The following is a 25,195-nucleotide window of genomic DNA, read 5'->3' on the forward strand; positions in this document are numbered from 1 at the left end:
GAGTGTGTCGCTGTGAATCCAGTTTGTGACGGCACATTCTTAAAACTGAAGGATGTGACCGACGCAAACGGTAGCCCCAAAGCCTCTGGGCTTTCATTCACCGATGCGGGCAACTTTGGGATCAATTCCCTATGGGAAAAACGAGACTGCTATTCTAACACATGGTAATGAAGACGGAAAAGGTCCCGGCAGCAAACACCTCATAGGGGCTGCGCAATGAACTGTTAATTAATGGCCGCCATTGCGATTTAACGGCGACATATTTAGAGAAAGTCCTACATGTGTTACCTTTTACTATCCTTGATATATGCAGATCTGTTCAACAGGTGTTTTATTTTTATTTTTAATTTTATTTTTAAATCCTACCAGTGCAAGTCAACACCCCTGCAGGTTTGAAAGGACACGAAGTCACACGTAGCCTCCCCCTCCCCTCGATTACACCCTACACTGTGGCCCAACCTCGCGGCCGGGTTTGTCAAGGTGTGTCGTCCGGTAGACGAGCGGCAGCAGTAGTGACCGTCGGCCTCCTCCGGGAAGATGGGATGCTGCTTTTTTCAGAGCGCATCCTCCGCTTTCCTTTTAGCTGCTCCATCCCTATGACCTCTGTAAAGGCACGGGTTTGATTCGTCGACGAGCGAAAAAAGGTCCCGTTGCCGAGGCCGTCGCAGACCCCCTCGAACTATATGTCGAAGGTGAGCGTCTCCTGTAACGGGACGCAGAGCTAATGTTTTACGTAGAACAACGCAGAAAATAGTCCTGCTTTCTGTACTGATTTTAACTGTTTAAAGCATTGATACCTCATGGGATACTGTGGAGCGACATGTGTAGTTTGTTGTAGCAGATTGAGTTTTGGTTCCATACCAGGGTTACAGAGTTCAGCCTCAGCATTCCTTGTGTGGTCATTCTCATATTTCGTGGAATGCTCAAGCTCATGTTACCTTCGTATGTTTGACTGAACCAAAGATGCCAGCGGCCATGCCCAAATGCTGCTCTTCAGGCCTGGCTTCCTGTCCTTCCAAAAGAAACCCCTGCAATTGACAAAATGTTTTTTTTTGTCTTTTTTTTTTTTTTTTTCTCAACTTTTCATTGAGTCCATCTCTGAAGCCGTACACGGCATCAATGATGGTTAAATAAAATGGTTGCAAATTGTGGTTACAGTACTTATTTTGTTTATTATTAGTAGTAGTAGAATTATTAGTATTATTATTACTATGATTTACAAAAATGAAAATCCCATGGTGTGCCTCCTAGCTTTATGGGTTTATAAATGTTTTTTCCCTAAAGACCAGCAGTTATACTTTGTATAAAAGATGGATTCCTTGTTTTTTATGCCATTAAAGATGAAAAAGCCTGTTTTCGTTACTCTGGACCCAGTAGCTGCACTGGTATACAATCGCACTGATAGATGAATAAAAAAAATAAACAAAAAAAGAATAAATGAATTATTAATAACGAATGAAATAAGAACTACAATAAACTTGTGTTTGAAGCTTTTATTTAAAAAAAAAAAAAAAAAACTTAAAAAGCAAATAAAAAGAAAATGACTGTTTTTGTACATCAAAATAAATTCTTTTCAAAAGAATATTTTGGATCTAGTTTCAAAATGATTTTAGTGGTTTTCTATGTTCTGAAATTTTGAGACTGACTTCTAAGACGTGTCGCTGTACAAAATGACTTTTCTGTTGCGATGGCCTGATGGGCTGGGAGGGTTGCCTGGTGTAACTCCTCATACCAATTTTAATTTCTGTTCCTTTTGATTTTTGGATCTTTTTTTTTTCTTTAGTAACTTGGGAAAATGTTGATGGAATGATATGAACTGGGAACTTCAAATCCATCCCCTGTAGACCCTTTCTCCTTTCCTGTTGCATTGCTGTTAGTGTGACAATATTTGAAATGGGCATTTATTAAGATAATATGAATCCAAAACAAAAATAAACAAACACACAAAAAAAAAAAGATGTAAGCAAAAAAGCAAAGCAAAACAAAAGTGTTGGGAGGGTTGAAAGAATATATATAGATGGGTTATCTGAGTAAGCAATGGCTGTGGAGATAATGTAGTTTTAAACATTGTTATTACCTTTTAAAATCATTTATTCAATAAAAAAATACAAAATCAACTGAAAGGAGAACACGTGTCATTCTGTTTTCTTTCAGCACACACGCCTACAGATAACTACAGTGTTTTGGGATTGTTTAGTTGATTAGTGATTATTGGATTACGTCATTTGGTCATTTACAGTTCACACTTCCTTTATTCATGCTCATATTCAGCTTGATCCATGCTGGTCAGTTAGTGGTCAGTGTGCAGTTGATGCCGAATGGCCTCAAATGAAACAGGACGATGCTCGATAGGATCCGTAATAAAGTCTGACCTCGTGTACTGGTCGCCTTCTTCGAATGCTAAACTTGCTGTCACCAGTTTTCAAGTTTCTCTAGTAGAAAATACAAACCCGTGGTTTAAACGGAACAAGGAAGCTCTCAGTCACTGAAAAGGTTCTCCATGTGACGGCAGATACAGAACATTATCTGGGCAAACATCTGCTGATGAAGATCATGTGATCTGATCGAAAGCTCTGCTACTAAATGGAGCTTGAGGTGAGATTGTGTGGTTCGGTGGAAACAGAAAATCCCATCAGCCCCAGTTGCTTTTTGTGTTTAGTGCTAATTACAAATTGCTAACTAGCTAAACTAAGATGGTATTACCTGCTCAACGTAAGCGCGTTAACCAGCCTGCATTGTGAGCATGTTAGCAAGCTGACATTAGCATTTAGCTCAAAGACCAGCTCACCTGGATGTAGACTCGTTTTTTTTAAACTTTGTTTTAAAATACATGTGGAAATGACACTGCCTTCATAGCAAATGTTAATTTAGATTCATTCCTGCACTACTGAATAGACAACTGTTGGCAAATTATAGAAAATAACCAGTAACAAAAATGGGTACAGGCCAGAGGTTGAGTGTTTGTGCAATCTTGTTATAAATTACGTGTCTAATCAATTTTGTGAGTGCATCATGTCTCTTTAGAATTTATTATTAATTCCTTTCGCTTTTAGATTTTGAACACTGTTTCTCCGACCATTGCCATTTTTAACATTCCATACTCTGGTGCTGGTTACAGCACATGCTCGGCCTGCCTCTCTGCCAGTTCCTCCACCCAAAGTACTCGGCACCAAGTCAGGAGAAGTCTGAAAATACATTGCTGCAGGTTACATGATATTCAGGGCCAAGCGCTCGGAGATAGTTGACTGGTTCAGTCTGCTGCCTGTATGGAAAGCACAACCAGTGCTGGCCTGAGATCAACTCCAACCAGCGCTTTACTTTCTCTGCCGTGTCAGCCCGCCGGACGTCCATCTGTCTGAATAAACAATACCGAGTGGACTTCAAACTGCTGTTTTAAAGTCCACTTTCCTTTCACCAGGCCTTTCCATTTGTGTTGAGACACGAGTCAACTTTATCAATTCCATTACCAGCCGTTACCTGAAGCAGTGGTTGTGTTGACCGAGTAAGTGACGATGCTTCTCTGCTTCCTTCCATCTACTCTCAAATAACGATGGAACCGTGTGAATCAAGCTCATTTTATCCCTCAGATGTCCCTGTGCCGTGTGCGTTTCTGCATCTGTCACGACCGCTTTAGGAGAAGAGCAGCATACATGAACACATGTTCAATCCTTAGATCCTCTCTCACCTTGAGACCTCTTCGCAGCCACTGGGGTGGTTTTAGATCGACCTCTCCTCCCTTAAGTGTATTGACGTGAGGCTACAGACCGGTGGAAACTCCCGTCAGTCAACGCGCTGCTTTGTAACCCGGTGTGGCCTCACAGGGGACAGTGTGCCCAAACACACGTTACAACAGCTGGAGTTTATGAGTCTGGCAGCAACTACGCTTCAGTATAGATATGTGGTGTGCTGAGAGGACAGATAAGTGTTAAAAAAAAGACATCCTGGACATGGTTAGAATAAAAAAAATCTAAAACGAGAACTTTGGTTAAATGAAACCACTTTTATTGTCAATACAGCACATACACTGGAACCAATAGAAATACAAAAGTTGTCCCTTTTTTTTTTTTTTTTTGACAGTGAAATACAGTATATGCTACAGTAAAACACACCCCACACACTTGAAATGATATATACCATGACTTAAATATTCCAATGCTGGTTAATACTTTCTTTCGAATGGGTCGTCAACTAGTGACCCAGAGTGACCTCGTGCAGATCATCCGATGCATTCTTTTTTTTGTATTTAATTTAATTTTTCTTACTAAACTGAGCCCGTGACTCGCTGTCACACAGTTGTAGCGGTGGGGAGAATTCAGGATGCCTTGTAAGATCAAGCGACAAATTCAAGTCAAGTGTCATGATGCATGACTCCAGCTCAGATACATATTTTGTCAAGATCCCCCTTGGCAAACGTCACATTCATTCCAACAACTGAACTTTATACCCAACTGAATATGGTCCAATATCGTAACAAAATAACGCAAGAACATAAAAAATACACCCCAGTGTAGATCCATGAACCCGCATTCATCACTTAGACTCTCAGCACGTACTACATCCTCGTGTCCCCTGATTATCTCAACTGGAATGATCTGAACAGGCTGGAGACGGAAACGCACAGGAGGCCACTAGAAATTGCTTTCATACCCTGTACATGTGTGGAGTAGAAGGGGAACGGAGGAACATAAATAACTTTGTATTGTCTGTCATGACAAATAAAAATCCTCCGACGATTAAACAAGGCAACTTTTAACGGCTCGCACATTCAAAATCAGTTTCAAAACGCACTTGAGACAAGAAATGGCAGCTTTACCCACTAACATGTGATCTAGCATAACAACTACGTACAGAACTAAAAAAGTGTCACAACTGCAGGTCAGCATCGACATTTCGGGTGACTCACATTTCCCTTGTCCGTAAAACTTTACATTTACAAAAAGGCAGCTTGAGACGTTTCCCCCGAATTCACTTACGTTGTTTCTGGAAATTGTATTCCCAAAAAAAGAAAAAGAAAAAAAAAAAGAAAGAAAGAAAAGAGGCTAAATCCGCCCAACTGCACAACGCTAACTACCAGCCTTAAAACGCCACCTCATGTTTGTGCATGCAAGCACGTATGCAAGCCTACGAAGACACAAAAATGACACATTGATTCACTGGCCCCCCAAACGCTCACTTCTTTCATTGAAACAGATGGTAAGTCTTAAAAAGATGCATTCAAATGTTAAAAAAAGAAAGAAGAAAAACATCTCCATGAGAGCAGGCATTTAGAATGAAAGGCTAGTTCTGTGCGCGTCCTCGCGGACATTCAGTCAACTTTCTTGCTGCGCAGTCGGAGCGTGTCCAGCAGGCAGCGGCAGGCCGAGCCCGTGTGCTGCGAGAGGAGCGTGAGGACCTTCCCGTGGACCAGGGTCAGCAGGGTCTGGTGGCCCGTCGCCCACACCCGGTACCAAGGCCCGTAGAAGGGGTCGGACACGGCCGGGCACAGCATGTTGTTCAGGTTGACCTCAGTCGCCTGGAGGGGGAGAAAGCGTGAGCATTAATGTGACGCTAATAGAAGTTGGAACAATAAGAACTACTCAGTTGGATAATGAGGTTTTTGGCGAACTGCATGGTGGACTTTATCGTTGATTTGTGCTCCAACTATCATTACATTTACCGAAGGATGAGTTCACGGCCTGTGAAGCCTCCACAGCTCATTATCTGACTGCATAGTTTGCTTTGACTGCTGATCTCAAATTTATTTGGACGTCTATAGATTTTCATTATAGTTTGGCATCTGTGGCGGTGGGGGGGACTGCAGTAAATACTGAAGTTGTGACGCTTTCATGATTTAGAAAGTTAAGCTTAGAAAATCACTTTTGAACTTCAGTGGATTTATACTTCTAATTGGTATTCAACTCAATATGAGTCACTCGTGCTGCTGCCTCGAATTTCAACGTACAGCGAGTGGACAAAATAATTGCAAGTGTCACAGAACAGTTTATTCATTTTGACGTAACCAGCTGCAGGAAGGAGTTCTCTGTCAGTGGAAGTACGAGAGGAAAAACAAAGTTTTCCTTAAGAATTCGAGGTAACGGTTTGAGCCGTTACTTATATACAAATAGTCATTTTGTGGATGAAGTCTTCCTTTTAAACTGTTTATTCTTGTATACAGAGGTCTAAATGAGACCATTTGTTTGAATAAAGTCTTACATGAATAAGCATCTGTGTGTTTGTGTGCACATGCACATGTATGTATTTATGTCTGTAAGCATGAGTATGCATATGCAATATTTACTTATTGTCTAGACTGTGGTGCTTGTTCATGAAGTTTCTTATTTAATATTGTCAAATGGGTGTGTAATAATATCACCTTTTTTAATAAGAAGCTTATATAATTTACTGAAGCACAACTGTATTGCATTATATTTCACTGTGTACGTGTTGAACACACGTCTATGTCTGAAGAAATGACTTCTTCCTTCACATGAAACCGATCTCACAACTGAAGGAGCGATTGCTGCTCTCGTGTGCTTTGCACAGTTGAAGTATCACGTAGCGGCCAGCAGAGGGCTCCGTCTTACCAAGCCGAGGACCTGCAGGAAGAGGAAGTGGTAGAGGAACAGGATGCCGGTGGAGAGCAGCGCCCACCACATGTCCCCCAGAGGCTCAGGCTTGTACACACCTAGAGAGGGAGAGAGAGAGAGAGAGAGAGAGAGAGAGAGAGACAGAGACAGAGAGACAGAGAGAGACAGAGAGAGAGAGAGAGAGAGAGAGAGAGAGAGCTCATTAAAAACACGTGATCCGGTTTCCGGGTTCAACACACAGCGAGCGCATAGAATTGCATCTTTTCGTGCAAACGCCAGCCACCTGAAACCCCTCACTTCCCTGTGCTGGTGCATTAGCAACAAGTCAGTCGAGTCAGCAGGTGGAACAACCTGCAGCCTGCAGCGCAGCCAGTAACATGATGTGGAGACAAACTGGCTTTTCTTGTGTCCTGAGCTCCTGCTGGCATTTGCTAAGAGCACTACAAGAGTCAAGACACTTAATGTGCACCAATCATGTCAGCTCAACTACAACAATGAAGAATATGAGGCAGCGCATGCAGAGGTTTGATCACGGTGCAACACCCTCGGTGAATCTTTTATCGATTAAAGCTCCAAACCCTGTGGGCCAGTTTTTGAAATCTGACCTGCCTGCCCTTAAGTATGTTTGTAGTTGTAGTCCACCGAGGGACTCTAAGGGCAGTTCCTGCTGGCAAACAGCCAACCGTGTGGCCGACGTCGGCAGCGATGTCCCACACGGTTGAGCGGACAAACACAAAGCGGGGTTTCTACGGCTACTCAAAGATCGCCAACAAAGAGGTAATCCATCTGAGGATAAAAGACGTCATGGTGTCAGTCGGCAGGTGAGAGATGTTTCAGCCCTCGGTGTCGACACCTACCTCCTTTCCTGAAAAGGTAGAGAGGCACCAGGTACAGCATGGAGTGCTGGATGTAGTAGATCTCCTTCTCAAACGGAAGCTGAGGAGAGAAGAAAACTATTTAGATTCTTTTTTACAACCCACATTAAGCCGAAATGTCATTCATTCTTAGCCCCCTTGTTGCAGTAATGCTTGGATAGTTTTCTTATTTACAAGGAGATAAAGAAAAAGCATCTGAACTTCTGCTGATAGCAGTGCACCTGACGGACTGACCCCAGGCCAGCGTTAATAACCGGAGCCGGCTGTGGTCTGAACCGTGGTCTGATCGCTAGTGCTGCTTGAAAGCGATACTCCGACAGAAGAAAGATGGAGGAAGCGAAGCTCAGGGATGATTATTCTACTGCTGGTGAAATAGAGTCATTAGGGGGCGTGACAACGTGACAGCAGAGAGCTTACAGTAGACCTGGGATCAGCACCAGAAAATGATTAGAACGTGAACAATATGAACAGGAAGGCAATGGACTCCTTAATGTTAAAACTGATTCCTGGTCATTCCTCACACTTTCGGTTGGTAGATCTGCAGTGAAAACTATTTTGAAGGCCACGCTGACAAATGACTCCACCATTACACACCTCCACAGCTCTGTGAAGGCATGCTTCCCTTTATCCAACAGGGAAATAGAGTTATGGCAGAAAAGCGTTACTTTGGTAAGAACTGTTCTGTAGTGGGAGCTGTTGAACTTCACAGCTGGTCACGTTAGAATTGGACGAAGTTCAAACGGTCAGAACTTTGATTTAATTTCAGCAAATGCGTAGACTTTAAAGTTAGCATGTTATCTGCTGCATCTGGTCCTCGTCTGCAGCTGTTAGCGAGAGCCTTTCAAGGAGGCCGTGCTGATTTTAACTGATTGCCTCAGATTTCCTTCACAAAAATAAAAAAAAGCTCAGTTCCATCATCAATTAAGTTTGTACTTTGTGCCACTTTGTGCTCAACATTTTGTCTGCATGCTGGAATGTATTGTTCAGATTCAGGCTCTAGTAGAGGAGCCACATTTATATAAACGTCACATTTTTGAGAAGGAAGAGAGACGATTTCACAGAACATATCGAGCTACAACTTGCTCTCCTGTTGGGGCTGTCATGAAAAGTCTTCTTTTTTTTTTTTTTAATATATGAATTATGAACAAGACACGTATGCGTCCTGACTCCAGAGACAGAAGATGAGAGGGGAAGACTTACCAGTCTAGTGTTGACTACTGGGAACATTAAAGCCAGTAACGCACCGTTCAGCATATGGACCTGCAGCCTGAAAACACACACAGAATAACCAAGCGCTCCGATAAACCTCACGTCCTCCATCACATCTGCCGGAGGAACATTTTAACAATAATTTCCACACCGCACGCATCGGTGCATTATCGACATATTAGTTTGAATTTGAGCCGATGGGAGCGCGGACGGACAGCTGGAGGACGGCGTGGATTAGGTTCGGGCGTTGCTGAAAGCCAATCAGAGTGCTCCCTGATGCCGTTAGCAGCAGCAGCTGTCTTTGGCGGGGCCGGGTCCTAGTGGGGAGTGTCGATGGTGAGAAGCCGGGTCACTGACGGTGCAGGCAATCAGAGCCTCTCTCTCTCTCTGTGTGTGTGTACAGTATGTTGCAGAGACTCCACATGTCCATGATTCATGGAGAAATCACACAAAGCCGTCACGATTCTGACATATCAGCCCCTCTAGCTACTCATTCACCATTAGCAGACATTCAGATACTATCTAGTCTTTAGCACACACACACTCGGTTAACCTCTGCACATTTCCTTTTAACCAACAGTTATTCCAGGAGCCACCGCTCGCAGAAGCCCGGGACCCGTGTGACTGCTCGTTTTTCGTCAGATGAGCCAGAGTAACTGTTGTGACAGCCAAGGTCACTGGGAAAACAGCAGTGCTGCCGGAATGTCGGTTCAAGTGAGCCCGGCTGTCACTCTAGAGGGGGGGGGGGGGGGGGCTCCAGACCTTTTAGGAAAGACAATCCGCTTCATTTGAATTCAAATTCACCACAATTATTGATCAGGAGCCACCTTTGCCCGGTGTGTGTTGTATTTCATCATGACATATCTATAAAGACGCGTCGGTTATGTGCAAGTCAAGTCTGTCGCTATACTGTTATGTGGAAAATAGGCGTTCATCTTGATCACGACATATTAATAATTACACTATGATACGACATCCATTGTTATTCTGCTGTCACACGGTAATTATTTACGTTTGCTTTGTCCTGCAGTAGTGAACACAAGGAGCTGGAACCAAGCAGAAGGGAAGGCTACTTGTGTGGAAAGTGAAGTCTCCCCCCCCCCCCCCCCCCCCCCGTTCCACAATACAGATGCCGGCGCCGAAGTGTTTGTTCGACTCGGTCACGCTCACGCTCACACAACAACGGGAGCTGCGTATATGCAAGAAGAGGAGGCACAGATAGCAAACAATTTAAATATTGTTTCATCCTCTCTCACAGTCAGACGTTTTCACTGAGCTTTGATCACCAGAAAAAATAAAAATAAAAATAAAAGGCAGCAGGAAACGTCTCCCACTCACAATCCTGGTGATTTGATGCCTCTGCTTTTGATGGAAACATTTGTTCTTAAAGTCAAACTGCTTTACCCTGTAAATCAGTATTTACTCTCCCATTGCCGGTGAATGTATTTACATTATGTATGTGCCTCTCTATCAAGTAGTTTTCATTGTTACCTCCACGATAGAAAGGCAGTTTATTCACCGACTTCTCCATTACCGCCAGAGTTTGTGTGTTAGTCAACAGACACTCTTCTGTTGTACTTCTGCTCAACGACTGTTTGCCCTTGTATTAAACCACCCTTGCTGTTGCTAAGGTAACCACAGGCGTTGATGTTTTGTTTTTTGTATCTTAGGTTTATGCTGCAAATACTTTGCACTTTGCACTTTTCTTATCCAGGTGCAGATAAAACATTAATCTCCTGAACCAGGATAGAAATAGAGAACATCTTGACCTGATGGATAAACATTATTTCTACTGAAGTATTTTTGTTGTCTCGTTGGAAATTGTTTCCATAAAGCTGCTCAAACTCCCAGTTTCATTATGGCTCACTACTTTGTGGTCGTTTCAGCTGAAACGGGGCTCACTGCAGCTGCTCGCTATGTGGCTCCCGTGAGCTACATGCAACACAAAGTGACCCGGCTTGTCTTTATTTCGGAGTAAATCCAACGTTGTGTTGTGTTCTCATTGCTCCTGAATAATTAACTTGCCCAGACCGGAGCTGTTGTGGAGAAGAGAAAGACTATAAACCCCGACAAATCCATTACAATAAAACGCCACGAGTAATTACAATCATCGACCGTAAAACCCAGGTGTAATTTGAGTCCGTCTGCCCGACATTTATTTTACATTCAGTACACACGGGGACCTGATCGGTTGACGTGGAGGGTGGATGACTGAGAGTCGTGGCCCCCCCTTTTTTTTTTTATAATGAGCACTGAACAAATCTACACGGCCAAAAAACATCAAAGAGCCAGGGGGAAATGTACTCACCTAAATACAACCATTGCTGTTTTACATGGCGGGCAGGCCAGCAGGAAGATCTGTAGAGGAAAGCACAGAGAGAGGTGAGAAACCACACTGTCACAGTAAACGCACTCATTGTGGAACAGCTTGGATGCTCCAAGAGCTTCTAGCGTTCGGTGCTGTAAGTAAAGACAACGGACAGATTGCTTTAACAAGTCTTTATTGATATAATAAGACTGCACAGGGCTTCTTGCTGCGAATGAGAAAAAAAGTCCAGACGGGACCCAGGAAGTTGGTCAAATAGTTATGGCGGATTTGAATGTATTCAAATAACTGGCAGGTGTTGGCGAATCCCAACTCAACCCTTTAAAAACACCAGAGTCACACAATAACGCTGACTAACTGACCCATGGAGGCAGCTGTAGACCAAACTCCTGTTTGGTCTAAAACTCCTGTTTTTGTCGAGTCTGTGAAACGTTCTACAACTCACTGCCCGTGGAACCGGGAGGAGGAAAATAATCAATTTCTGTTAGAGAACGGCATGACCATGGACGTGTATGAATCCTGGACTGACGCTGCTTTGAATTAGCCCACTCCACCGAGTTCATGTTGACAATTCTCTGCGATATCGGGAAAGGACTGATGCACTTTGGTCAAGCTTTTACGATAACGACTGACGGATTCAAACCTTTTGAGTCCAGGTTAAATCTACAGTGGAACCACAAACGGTTTACCAGAACAACAACATATTCACAGCTCCACGTGAAGGCTGCGGATACTTCATTTAACATGTTATATTGTTTAAAATCGGTTTCTAATTCCCTAGAAAAGCATTCACATCAACATGTCGGCTTCCTGATCCAATGAGAACACGGGCTACAGTGTGCATTGTCATCATAGTTAACATCTCATCTATGCTCTGTGGCTGTGCTGTTGGGAGCCTGGAGGATACCGCACACATGGATTGGTTCGAAACACCATCTGACATGAGAAAAAAAAAAAAAGTTGGTCTGCCTGGAAGGCAAAGGTTGGAAACAGAATTACAAGAAAGCAATTTAGTTGAGATCTGTTGTACAACTACCCACAGGCCAGGGGAACATACGTCTCAGTGATTGATCTGCAGCCCGCCCATCAACTCATATTAACCTGCACTGTGAACACAACATCTGTAACAAACAACGCAGGATCCATTGGATGAACAATCCGCCACTTAAAAATACATGGAGACATTTTCCAGAGATAAAGCTTTTTTTTTTAACTGACAGGTGTGCACCCTGGGTCCTTGCAAATTCCTGAAGAGGACGGTTATTGTCGGGCCACCATATTGTTTACCGTGTGTGTGTGTGTGTGTTTATGCTGCCTGTGGTAAAACGGTAACAGGCTGATCCTTCGTCTCATGTCAGAGCCATCAAACCAATTACAAACCGCTCCCTTACATGGGGCCCCAAAGTGTTTAACATTAAATAGATAAAAAAAAATTACAAACTACGTGTAAAATACGACAAAGTGGGAGACACACAGTTTCAAATGTTGTACATAGCAGAACATCTAACGGCATGGGAAGTGGTGTCAGTGGTGTAGGGGGAGAGAGCGGTGTGCGTGTGTGTGTCAGTTTCAAAGTACAATAAACAAAAGGGAACAGAAGAGGAACTAATGCGCCATGTAAACAGTGACGAAAGGGAGAGAGAGAGAGAGGAGGAGAAAGGGAGGGAATAACAGTGCCTGAGTTTTAGAAGCTGGGAGCTCCGGGACCAGGAGTTACCAAAAAGCCCCGATGACCGACCTGACAACCAGACAGTGAGGCGAATGATAAGAACACTGCTGAACAGGAACGTTTACTGCAGTATAGAAACACTGATATTACATACTGTTGCTTTTTTATTTTATAATGTCACTTTTCATGAAATGGGTTGATGTCAACGACACCCCCCCCCCCCCACTGCTTTCAAGCTAAAGAGCTCAACAACTGCTACCAATTTTAGCACCCGTTAGCTAGCGCCAACAAAGCCAAAGTGATGAACATCACCTGATAAGGTGTTAAAGGGGAAGTTGGGCAACATGTAAAACACCTGCTGCTGATGGAAACAGTTGCATGAGAACAGTTCTTAGTTGTGGGTACAACACTTCTCTGTATATGACAGCAGTGACATCGCCTCACAAGGAAATGGTTGACATGCAAATTAGAGAGCAAGTTCTGCTGAGTTTCTGTCTATAAAGACTGGTATGGCTGGTGGTGCTAGTCAGTCCACAGTTAAACTGTCCTGATAATGCATGAGTCACTGTTGACATACTGCTGTCCCTGACTAACTTCGTGTGAGTCAAAAGGCCACTTCAGTCTAGAAGTCGGGTTAACCTGTCCCAACAATCATTATCTTATTTATAGATGAGAAGCACCAGCAGTTTACAGTTTAACTGCCAATGTTATTTCATCACGACTTTACAAGATGCGTTGGCACAAAGTGCGTGTCTTAGTTCTTTAGAAAGGGCAGCCACTTCCTGTTGTGTGCTTCTAGTGTCACCATTGCCAAATGCAATGAGCCAGTTATGTGGTAATTAGGTTTGTGGTCTTGCCATCAGCTCTCCTCATCAGTAAAGTATGTGCATGCATATATATATATACGACTCAAGAGGAGTCACCGTTTCAACGGTCAGACTAATTCTTCAGTATTTTTGCAGCGAGCTTCTGCAGCTCCAATAAACATTCCGGCCCAGATTCTATATCTGCATCGATTATCACGCTTATGAGAGTCAAACCAGCCTTGATGGTGTTGTCGCAGCATTACAGACGATGGTCGTTTCTCTCAATTAATTTCACAACTGAATTATAAATGCATCCGGAGGTTCAGCAGGCTGAGGCATAAAGCCAGACGTTGGCAGACTCCAAAGCAAGAAATCTCACAGAACTTCAGATATAAAACATTGGAAGAAAATGCACACAGTCTATAACACCATTTAAAGAAAAACACTAAAAGAAAAAAACACCAATGGCCTACTTACAGATTGACAGAAGTCATTACTGATAAGCCACACTTCCTCTTTACAAGTCTAGTCAATAAGTAATACAGTATAGTGCGTTCAGCGTGGTCTGAATGACTGAGTCAACAATGTGCTCTGCGAGGCGTTATGTCTACAGCTGATAAATGTGGCTGTATTTAAAGATAATGCTGATACTGTAACTGTGTATACGTTATGTTGATACAGAGTGTGTGTTAGCAGCATGGTGCTTCAAAGACAAAGCCCAGAGTCGTTATGCTCATTGCTGCCGTGTGCCAACTAGCAGCAGTTTAAACTCCTCCCTAACTCAAGTCTGAGCTGCTGCTGGAATGCCAGGAGCTGGAGCCCGAAGCAGCATTTATCATCAGCCTCCCTCGAATCTATCATGGGTTTAAATGATCCGTCACACCGGAGCCCTGGCAAGATCTACAAGAGAGGAGAGTTCACTTGATAAGGGGGCTCTGTGTGTGTGTGGTTTAAAGTGAACTCCCAGCCGAGTGGAGAATCCTGTAGGAGGTGGCGAGTCTCCCCATAGACACCAAGGGGAAATCCCACTCCCTTTAGCTTCTCTATGGTCCAAGAACATCCACGGTGTTGGGCAGCATGTTTACAGCGATGGCAGATTCAAACATTCGAGATAGCAGAATTAATCATGATTATTATTATATTCACGGTGGCCTTTTGTAGCATCTAAAATCTGATTCCTGGCATGTGAAGATCGGGTTTAGGTTTCCTTATGTTATACCAGCTTTTGGTTGTATTGGACCTCAAAACAGGGGTCTTAGCATCCTGTGTTAGCATCACACCAAAATAGTCCCCCCCCCCCCCCCCCAAAAAAAAAACAACTGAAAATGACCCTTATTGAGCTACATACAAAATCTTATCAACTGCAGACCAAAATATCTCGGCACGGTGCGATATCACCCGTCAGTCTGAACTTCAGAAGAAAGACTGTATACTTTTGTAATAACTACACCCTTACGACACAGTGCTAAAAGCCCGCCATGTCCCGTATCTGCTGCTTTGATTCATTTGTTCACGGAGGCCCCGTCACATCCAGTCCGACGTCTGTCGGCGTGGCAGCGTGACTGCTCCCGGTTCGTGCGGAGGAAAACACAACAGACATCGGTGTTGTCAGATGTGAGGCATCGACGCATCAGGCATCAGACACTGAACTCCTCAACCCGAAGTGTCGGCGCTCTCTCTCACATCTGAGAGACGCTTGCTCACCTGGTGTTTCTTTTTATATACACGTGTGTGTGATCTCAAATGGCAACTGACAGCCTCACTACGCATGACAAAGCATTATTTGGGCAGCAGTGTTGATTTAAAAAGTGTGAGACTCCTTCCCCATCAATATTTATATTCTTAGTAGCAGTATACTGTGTTAAGTATTTAGTAATAATGTTGACACGACTGAATATGTAGAATTTAGCCAATGCTGATGAGGCGTTCAGGCAGACATGGCTGCTGTGTAACCTGCTGCAGCACAGCGACACAGACAAGTGGTTGTATCGTTAACACTCGGGTGGGTTGGCGCCTTGATTAGTCAAGAGCTGAGGCAACTTCAGATTACAGCAACACTCCACTCAGCTCTTCTCCCCGGGCAACATGAGAACTTTACAAGAGCCTAAAGTTTTCAGCCTGTAAAGTGTGTACACACAACTCTGGACTTCTCGCCCTCATGTCTAGACACGTCGCTTTTATGCACTTTTGCTGGATTAACACGCTAAAAGGAGACATGGACAAGTGGTCGACTGAGGATCTTTGCACTCCTCATGAGACATTTTGATTTTAGGGATTAAAAATGTACCAAACCCATGTACTGCTGATCCCAGACTGTGATGAAGACCGGGTGGGTGGAGTCAGATTATAAAATGAGTCAATAAAAGCACACGTAACAAAAGTAGCATCCTGGGAACAAACAATCACCTATGACTAAGATCTCAAATAGTCAACAAATGTGAAAATGCCTGCCCGGCCCTCTCATTGAGAACTCATCTGCACTAACAGAGCACCATCAACACACATCACCTTCAATAAAGCAGAACACACTTCATGTTCCACCTGTTTTCCTGATACTAAAAAGTCAATCTCCAGCTCGCCCCCGGCCTTATTCCCTCACAAATAAACTCCCTGTCTTGTCCTCTGACAAGAAAATGGCAACTTCCACCTTCCTTTCAGTGCACCGCGTCCTTTATGTTATTTCCTCCTCGGATCACACTCAACTGTCAACAAGCATGAGGAATACACCACAGTGGATTATCTTAACCGTGGTCCTCATAGGCAAAGGCCATTTGGTGACCATCCGTCAATTCCTCATCACAGCGAGTTATTCATCAGTGTCATTCATCACACTGCCCCTGAGTATATACTCTCATGGCAACAGAGGGTTGTTTGTATCAACAGAACTCAACTTGCTTCCTGTGCAGCGACACATAAAGCCCGGTCACCAACAATCAGATGGCTTTCAAATCAGATGATGTTGTTTATTACTAATACACACCCAGTGTAAACACTGTGCAAAGTTTACACACATCAGATTGCCAGATAATGTAAAAAAAAGAAGAAGCAAAAAACAGTACGTCTGCTACTTAACTGTTTTGTTTTCAAGATCTGTAAGGTTCAAGTAAAAAAAAGCATCTTGAGGAAGTAAAAAAGTACTGAGGTAACTGATTGTAAAATACCAACCACAGTGTTGGACCATACTGAGATGGGCAGGGTCAGCCAAAACAAGCAGCTGATTAGTGCCAAAGTCAAATCACACATTGCAATATAAATCATAAAGCTCTCTCTGTTTGGAAGACAAGGAGATAAGTAAAGTAAAGTCTTCAGACACATTTCAGTTTTGCTTTCACGTGGGCAACCCATCCTGGGAGTGCGCGCGCGCGCACACGCACTCACACACACACACACACACACACACACACCTCATCCTTACCTGAACCATTGTCATGAGATGGCAGGGGTTCAGCAGATATATCACAGTCTTGGTCGCGAATTTGAAGCCAACCTCCACTCCGAAAGTCATGCAAAGGGCCACCAGCAACAGGTTCTTGCCCAGACTGTCCTCCTTCAACCGCGCGCAGTCCTTCCCCACCACTTTGAGCTCTTTGGAGAGGTTGATCTTCTTGAGCGCCACGCATACCTCCACCAGGGAGACGAGGACGATGACCAGACTCTCGCTGACTCGCTGTTGGGGCGCGAGGAAGGCGGCGCACGCGGGGCCCCCGTTGCCCTCGAACTTCGGGTCCACCCCGCCGTAGATCCAGTCCAGCAGGCTGTATACGTTATATCTGGACATATTCCTCTTCTCGTGTTGGAAAAGAGACGAACGAGATGGAATAAAAGACGTCGCACCAACTTCTTGGCGAAACATGAACTGCAAGATTTCCCTTTCGTAGCTCGTCTCGCGGTTGAGAGGCAGACATGTATCCACACCGCCTCGGCGTGTTTGTAAGCTAGCTAATTCGCCAAAACTACCGTATCGACGGGCAGATGAGGAACTTCGGCTAGTAGCGGGAGGCAGGGCTGTAGTCAACACTACCCGGTAGCTGCTGCTGCTGGTGGTGGTGGTGGTGGTACCGGCACAGTCTTCTTTCGCGCCCCTCACACAGTTGCTAGCTTAACGTTGACAGTCAGATTGGCACCGGCATCATGCGGAACAAGCAGTCATGCCGGCTACGTGCTCTTAGTCATGTCAAGCGGGACAGCGGCTTGCTGGAGGTTGAGTTAGCGTGTGTTAGCAACAGTGCAGACACCGGATAGGCGCTAGCTTAGATACCAATCCTACCTTGCTGAACTGGAACTGAGTTTTTAATTACCCCGAGTTTAGCCTCTCAGGCTTAGCTCAAATCTCATTGCACAGTGCTTCATCCAGAGACCAAAATAGGAGGCCAGTTTTCTTGCTTGCTGATTGCCATCGCTACTTATTCGCTGAATGCATACTGTTACAATCACGTGCACACATTACAATTGAGACATTGATGTTAACTGTACAATTAAGCAATTTAATTGAATAAAACATTCGTAAAGTTGAGTATATTAACACCAGTGATATTCGCAGCTGTATATTTAAATGCACATTTATGATAGTAAACTTTTTTTTTAAACTTCAGATATCCCAACCGACAGCCAGGGTACTCTGCCTGAGAGCCAAATCTGAGGGCATTAATAACATCATAGAGCCACGGAGGACTCCCAACACACGTGATACTTGAGATGGTGTGTTCATGAAATATCCGGAAACTTCTTCAAGTATTGAGAAGTAAATTGCCGTCAGATGCAGATGTGGTAACGTTTCTATTCTAAACCTCCATTGTTCATCAGCATAACGGCTCCTCAGCCGACTGCGTATTACTTTATGTTTCAACCACGTTTGGGTAATGAGAAACTGTATAATATTCATTATTGTGTTAATGGACTTTCTTCTCCACGGGGAAACATCTATGATAAACACAGTAATTCAATTCCATGTTATGCATGAAAAACCTATCATCACTCCTACCTGCATTTATAAAGTTAACTAACGTGAGCCAATTACACTTATTTCAGAGCAGTATTTAATGACCAGATGTTGCCACTACATAGTAAAGACACAATCAAACCTCCATGCATTCACACATGACATGACACATAGTCTGCAGTAACAGTAAGCTCCCATAGCATTCTAATAGTTTAAGTGTGGTCACTTGGACCAAATGAATACAACGTATTTTTTATCACAGAGTGACAGCAGTGTGTGTTATCCCATTCCCTCCCAGCTATAGCTCCTGTTAGTCAATGTTTCGAAGATTCATGGAGGTCAGACTTTGATAGTGACCTCTAATTCTTTTGGAGCTGGTCCTTTTCCTTATGGTAAGTATACGGTAACAGAATTACACAGTAAAGTTACTCTCAGTCTTTAAGATAGTTTTAATTAGCTCCACCACTGATAAAATGTGTCCGTCTTCATCGGTTTGTTTTAACTCTGGCCAGTTTATCTTGAAAACAAATGAAAGGAGTGGCATGACATTTTCTCTGCAATATGACATTTATTCTCCCAAGAGCAGGGAAACCTTTAAATTTTACCTCCCTTTTTGCCTTTCTCCAAGTACTGCAACTTTTAAATCTACGTATCCACTGAAACATTAGCCATAAACACTCCCCCCCCCCCCCCCCCCCCCCCCCGTACAAATTCATTGATCCAAATGAAGAAGAAAAAAAGATCGATTTTCGTGAGCTTTAAGTCACAAGCAGGACAAACTTGTTTGGTTATGTAGTGTAGTTCAACAGTTAATGATTAGCCCTGATTTTGTCAGACAAAAAAATCCATACCCACTGTCACTTCTCACCAAATGAGGAGTGCTCCTTAATATGCAGTAGGTGGTAAAATGACTGGTAACTGTGAATCATGTTGGGGGAAAGCAACCTTTCATTCATTCATTGACGTGTCACACTGTGCTTCAGTCTTTTCAACTGTCCTTACAAATACACTACACCAAATCACACCTGAGTGTTATCACACCATTTGTATCCTCATATCTAAGGACAAACATGATCAAGGGCCACATCAATAGGAAGGCTGTCTGATTTAGATTACAACGGGATCCATATATTTCCTTTAAAACCACTTCCTTAAGGAACAACGAAGTCTGATTGAAGTGAATTTCAAAATACATACTTGCCAACATGAAAGTGCACAAAGAACTAATTTGCAAGTTGGTTTCCTCCGTGCTCATTTGGCATTGTGTTTCCATCATGGTAGGTGGTAGTGACGTACTTTCCACACTAATTGGTTTGGGATATGCTTCAATATGGAGAATATCTTTCACAAACAAGCCAGGGGAGATAGAGTGGAATGAATGAGGGTGCGGGGAATGAACTGAGAAAAGAGGAGAAGCGAAACATCTTTGAGAGGCATCTAATGTCTCCCACAGTGCCTGCTTTGGTTGGCCGATGCTAATTTTTTTTAAATAAACACACGCTGACATAGTTCCATTAGTGTAAGGCTGTGTTTGTGTGTGTGTGTGTGTGTGTGTGTAGCACTCAGAGTAGCGCAGGGCTTGTTTGAAAGCAGGTCCAGCAAATGACTCCATGTTGTAATTGTGGCCAAAAGCGCTTTACTATGCACAGTAAGGGAATACATGACATTCCGGTTTGGTTGTACCGATGTTGTAGTGGCTGAAACTGAGCCTGAATGTGAAATGAGTTCCCGGTCTTGAATATTATTGTATAAATAAGACGAGTTTTATATCAAAAGGATATTTCTAAAGGACATGATTTACTGATTAATGCACAAAGAGGACTCACAAAGAGGAAAACAGGTGAGTTAGATATGGGTCAATCCTCTTATGCAGCAACATTTCTATCCCCATGAATAAATCATCAAATCCATCCATCCCATCAAATATTTCTAACAAATAGCTTAAATTATAGATTGAGGTCTTCTTTATCACATACACAGAATAATAGAATTAGAATAAATTTTTTTTTCTACTTTACTTGACCTTTTTGTTTGTGCTAGTATAGACTGATATAAACCAGTCCACCTATAAGGATTAATATCAATAGAGCGCCTGAAATTGGCTAATATGTTTTCCTAACAGGTAAACATGTCACTATTCTTTTATAATGCATAAAAACATACATATGTAAAAAAATAAAAATAAAAATACACGAGAGAGAATGCAATTACGGTACCATGAAAACAATCCAGCAGGCTTCAATACAAACAGTGATATTTATGTGAGGGAAAAGATCCCATTAGTCTATGACACATTATTGGAATTCAAGGTTCATGTGACTCATGTTGCCATTGGTTTCTATGGACAAGTGCCTCCATAGATCAAGGTGAACGATAAAGTTACGTTTCTTAAGGCACGTATTTGTAGAAAGGGGATATTAGAAGGTGTGAGAAAGGAACCTGAAGACTCCACACAGGGTGATTCAGGCCTCCATTCAGGAGCTTGAGGGCCTGCCGTCATCTGATAAGGAAAGTGTCTCATCAGCAGACTTTTTACTATGACTTTCATGCCCAAAAAAATAAAATGGACTCCATTTCAACATTCCTAAAAGGGTAATACACTGTGTTTGCTCAGTCCCATAAGGGAACATACTGACTCAGTTTATAATCCAATGGGGGGCTGTAAAGTCCAGGCCTCGCTTCAGCTTGTGGAGAGGAGCAGAGAGAAGGCTAAAGATCAACCGGCTTCCCAGCACTTGATCCTGAGGGATAAAGAGCGAGTCGATCTCCCGGCTCGAGGTGCGGAACTCCTCGAGAAATAAACTGTCAGATCGGAGCAATTTAGTGAAATCAAGACCCTTTAGGTCTCGTGGAAAAAGTCCAATTAGTCGTAAATTGAGGAGACTGGGGAAGAGCATCTGAACAGGGAGGAAAAACAGCAGCACGGCCTCAGTTACACAATATGCTTTTCAGCCTTCTTAATATACTGTGTTTGCTCATTTAGGTTCAAGGCTGCTCGGTTTGTCGGGAAACAGAGAAGGCAGAAGGTCACTGTGGAGAAATAAGAATGCAGTATTTCTTAACAACAGCTCTTCCCACCTACAAGCTGTCATCTTCAGCATTTGCCTGTTTTCTCCAGTGAGGGATACGTCTTCCTGTTAGTGCAAGTGTAACCCATGTGTCAGAAACATTTGATGGGATTTGTTTGATTTTGCTGAAGCAGGCACCTGCAGTACAGCTTTAAGTTCTACATTTCTACATTCTGGTACTTTGGTGCTTTTGTAAGATTCATTTGCTTGATTTTGCATCGTTAACCAGGACAAGTTGGCCTTGGAAAAAAAGAGTCTGTTTCTGAGCTGCATGTCGGTTTTTAAGCTCCGAGTAAACCCAAAAGCATTAGGATTCAAAGCTGGTTTGACTCTCCGGCTCTCCATACTGCACAAATGATGAGCCAAGTGTTGTTACTACTGAATCAACCCCTTGTTCAAAGATGAAATGGATTATGTCGGAAGCAAAAGTGCACAAAGAGATGCACGAAATCCTGTATATCACAGTTGCCAGTGCTGCCTGTAATGTCTGTACTTTGCTGTTCTGTACACTGTAAGCTAATGCCCCGGATGAAACAGAACACCAAATAAACAATCTTTACAAAATTAATTTTAATTTAGAGTTTGAATCGTACAGAAATGCAGTTTCAACCTCTTTCAAAAGCACAATGCTTTTTATGCTGTCTTGTTAGTGTCACCAGGGGGCGATATTACCATTTTCCCTTCCGAGGTGGATTTCAGCAGTTACCACTTGAGGCTTTTTGGAGGATATTTGGAAAAAGCAGCAATACTTGTGAACCTTTTAAAATACAGTCCAATTACAGACCTGATTCGGTTTTAGCTCTTCAGCGGCTTAATGTGCACTCATATTAATGATTGCAAACAGCATTTTATTGTACTAGAATCATTTTCGCAGTTGCAAATACTAAAGTGTTCGAAGCCAAATCAAGACTGGGCAGCTGCCGGACCACATTAAAAGTCCCGTTATACATGAATCAATGCAAGTCATTATAGTTCAACACGAATGTTCCTGCTGATTTAGTTTGTTTTGTCTCCTTTTACATTATGCTGCTTATTGCCTTGCCTTGTCTGAGGTGTTTATTAAATATTGATTAAATAATTTTACTGCTTCAGAAGAAGCTGTCTGGGCTTCAAATAAAACAAACAAACAAACAAACAAATAAATAAACAACAAGCAATCAGATTTGTATTTGTGTATATTCACATTCAGCATTCACATATCACATATTTAAATAAAAATGTCCTAAGTGTATAACATTAACAATAAATAACAGGCAGCAGACTCTATTTTGCAAACACTGACGAAAAACAAAACAAACTACAACGGACAAACAGAGGCGTTTAAAAAAAAAAAGAGGCAGATGTGGACAGCTGGGCCCGGGGAGATGGCATCTGAATGGACAACAAATAAAGTATGTTGTGGGTCTAGAAGGTTTAGGTTTGTCAGAATGGTGCGAAAATCAATGGCCTCCTGAGGGGGCGGCTGTGCTCTGATAGGCCTCTTCACCGCAGAGCAGGAATCAGTCAAGGATATTAATCTAAACATCAGTCATGCATGGGGAACACCCCACAAGGAGAATAAGCTTGCTCATCCATGCATCTCCTGGGGGAGGTATGGGGGGGCTTTGAGGGAGGGAGTTGAATGGGTAAGTATGTCAGGGTATCATCTCAGGAGATGTGATGGGGGCTGACTTTAGGCACACAGACAATAAAAACCCAAGCTGAAGAGGTTGGCACCATCAAAACCGGAATTCATGCGTAGCTGCACTGGACCACATTGGAATGCGTTCAATGCATTAAACAACAGAGTCAGGCGGATCTGAGAACGCCACAGTCCAAAACCGGCAAAGACCAACACGAGTGTCCTGCGAGGGAAAAGAGGAAAGCTGTAGAGTTATATGTTAATGTGATTCATCTCAGGGCAATCTAATCCTCCAGCCGTTCCAATAAGCCACACAAGTAGCGGCCTCGAAATATTAAAATTCAAGACCAGTTCCTTTTCTTATTACCTACAATATGCTGTATTTCATTTTCTCTCGTCACCTTTTAAAAAAAAATAGTCTCCTCTGCCCCCACTGTTTCAACCGCTCGTACGGGATTATCTTCCCAAGGACGAGTACAGATGTGGAGTTGCTCCTCCATGAGGGCACCGCATACTGACTGCAGGGCATCTGAGAGTTCCACTCCACAGCTAGTCTGATGTACCACGACTGTCAACAGCTACAGAAACACTCCCGCATAGTCAATCTTAACTTGCTAATCGATGGCATAATCTAAGTTTCGAATCATGGGTGGAATATAAAATGAAACTGCTCCGGAGTTAAAGTCGGGCTGGAAAGAGGCTGATTTTGAATCGATTCCATATTCAGCTGTACTGATACGACTGGATCTGTCAAAACTCAGTGATACAAAAGCCAATAGATTTGCTGAGAAAATGTTAAATAACTGTCGAGGTTTCAGCAGAGACAAGTCATGTCTCCCAGCCTTGTTATGTCAGTCCTGTATTTCAGAAATGTAGAACTCACTGGTGACAGCTATCTGCAGCTGTGACAACAATGTTCCACTGACGTCCATGTGATGTGATGTGTGTATCCCAGTGTCTCCTCCTCATTGAAGGCAAGTAAGTAAGTTAGTACCACCATTTCTCCATGAAAAGTTTTCATCGGGTCATAACATAATTCATTTCCAAACCCATTTGTTAGTCGTCCCAAAGCCGTCGGGGTCTTTGCTTGTCCCAGCAGCAGAGTGCAGCGTCACAACTGAAAGAGATGAATGGCCTCATCCTAATGTTTGGACCAAGCAGTCTGCTGCAGTCTGCTTGAGAAATCAATAAAGATTATGAGGCATTCTCTTCCCAGGCAGATAAAATGACAAACCATAAAACACACTCTTTTGTGCGAGAAAACAACCAGAGCAATACTTTCTTTTACAAAGATTATTTTGGAAGTTCTCCCTATGGCTAAGTGTACAGTGAAAGGAGACATGGTAATGACATGTGTAAAAAAAGAAATCCCAGATCAGATTCAAACCCTGGAAAACCTGACATGGTCATCACACATCTCCAATTCTTGTGAAAGAAGCTCAAAAAACGGCTGTATTTCCTAAGGAAACATAAGTATTTGGCACTGGTAAAAATTCCCGTGCCAAGTTCTTCTACCGAAGAGCAAACGTCTACCAAGCGCCACTGATATTGGTGACAAGAGGTGCCTGCGAAGAGCTCAAAGGGTGTTAAAAGACAATACCCAGCCCAAAGCAAATACATTGCTCTCAATGAAATGATTGCTGTGTTCAGTGGTCACGGGGCCTAACTCGTTCAGGTTTAATCCTTATAACTCTAAACCAACTTGTTGGAGCCTTAAAGATGCAATCGGTAGATTTCGACTCTTTGGTAAGATCTAGCGGCAGCTGTAGGAAACTACATTGGCAAATGCGAATCCTCCACAGTTTACGATTCAAGGTCGGCCTAAAAAAACCTCTTTTTCCTGTTTGTTTTGGTAAATTCTATATTAGGACGTGACTTACAAGTTTTAAAGTAACCAAATGTATCAATTCAAATATTGGATTTTATTTCGCATTGTGCACCTCCTATGCCACTAGAAGACACTTCACACTAATAGTTTGTGCTAGTAGTCTATAAGGCACTTTGATTCATTTGATTAATATTAATTGTTTTCCAGAATAAATATCATTTATTTTTTGGAGATTGAGAGTACTCGAAAAATTACGAAATGAATGGGGACAATTCAAGCATTGTTTTC

At 43.0% G+C, this 25,195-nt stretch overlaps 1 protein-coding gene and 1 long non-coding RNA gene across 2 annotated transcripts; one reads left to right on the forward strand and one right to left on the reverse strand.

The window, feature by feature from the left end:
- Positions 1–3,980: 3,980 nt before the first annotated feature.
- Positions 3,981–17,694, reverse strand: tmem164 (transmembrane protein 164). The gene is made up of 6 exons (XM_076101131.1): positions 16,867–17,694; positions 10,959–11,008; positions 8,642–8,708; positions 7,424–7,502; positions 6,564–6,664; positions 3,981–5,512 (listed from the first exon to the last, which is right to left on the reverse strand). Exons 1-6 carry the CDS (start codon positions 17,302–17,304, stop codon positions 5,306–5,308), a joined length of 942 nt encoding a protein of 313 aa, XP_075957246.1. The 5' UTR covers positions 17,305–17,694; the 3' UTR covers positions 3,981–5,305.
- A 452-nt stretch (positions 17,695–18,146) lies between these two features.
- On the forward strand, positions 18,147–22,615 carry LOC142959730 (uncharacterized). The gene is made up of 2 exons (XR_012956242.1): positions 18,147–18,782; positions 21,374–22,615. It is a non-coding gene; the product is annotated as an uncharacterized LOC142959730 (long non-coding RNA).
- The last annotated feature ends 2,580 nt before the right edge of the window (positions 22,616–25,195 follow it).

The sequence above is a fragment of the Anarhichas minor genome, unplaced genomic scaffold (genome assembly GCF_050575085.1).
Source record: "Anarhichas minor isolate MPS153535 unplaced genomic scaffold, ASM5057508v1 ptg000027l, whole genome shotgun sequence".
In the NCBI taxonomy this organism is placed as follows: domain Eukaryota; kingdom Metazoa; phylum Chordata; class Actinopteri; order Perciformes; family Anarhichadidae; genus Anarhichas; species Anarhichas minor.

Bases quoted from the DNA above. Each gene is read 5' to 3' on its own strand.
- tmem164 (XM_076101131.1), bottom strand. From the start codon at position 17,304: ATGTTTCGCCAAGAAGTTGGTGCGACGTCTTTTATTCCATCTCGTTCG. The intron at 11,009-16,866 runs GTAAGGATGAGG...TTTCCTCTACAG, and splicing joins ATCTCATGACAATGGTTCAG to ATCTTCCTGCTGGCCTGCCC. The intron at 7,503-8,641 runs GTAAGTCTTCCC...TTCTCTCCTCAG, and splicing joins CAGTAGTCAACACTAGACTG to CTTCCGTTTGAGAAGGAGAT.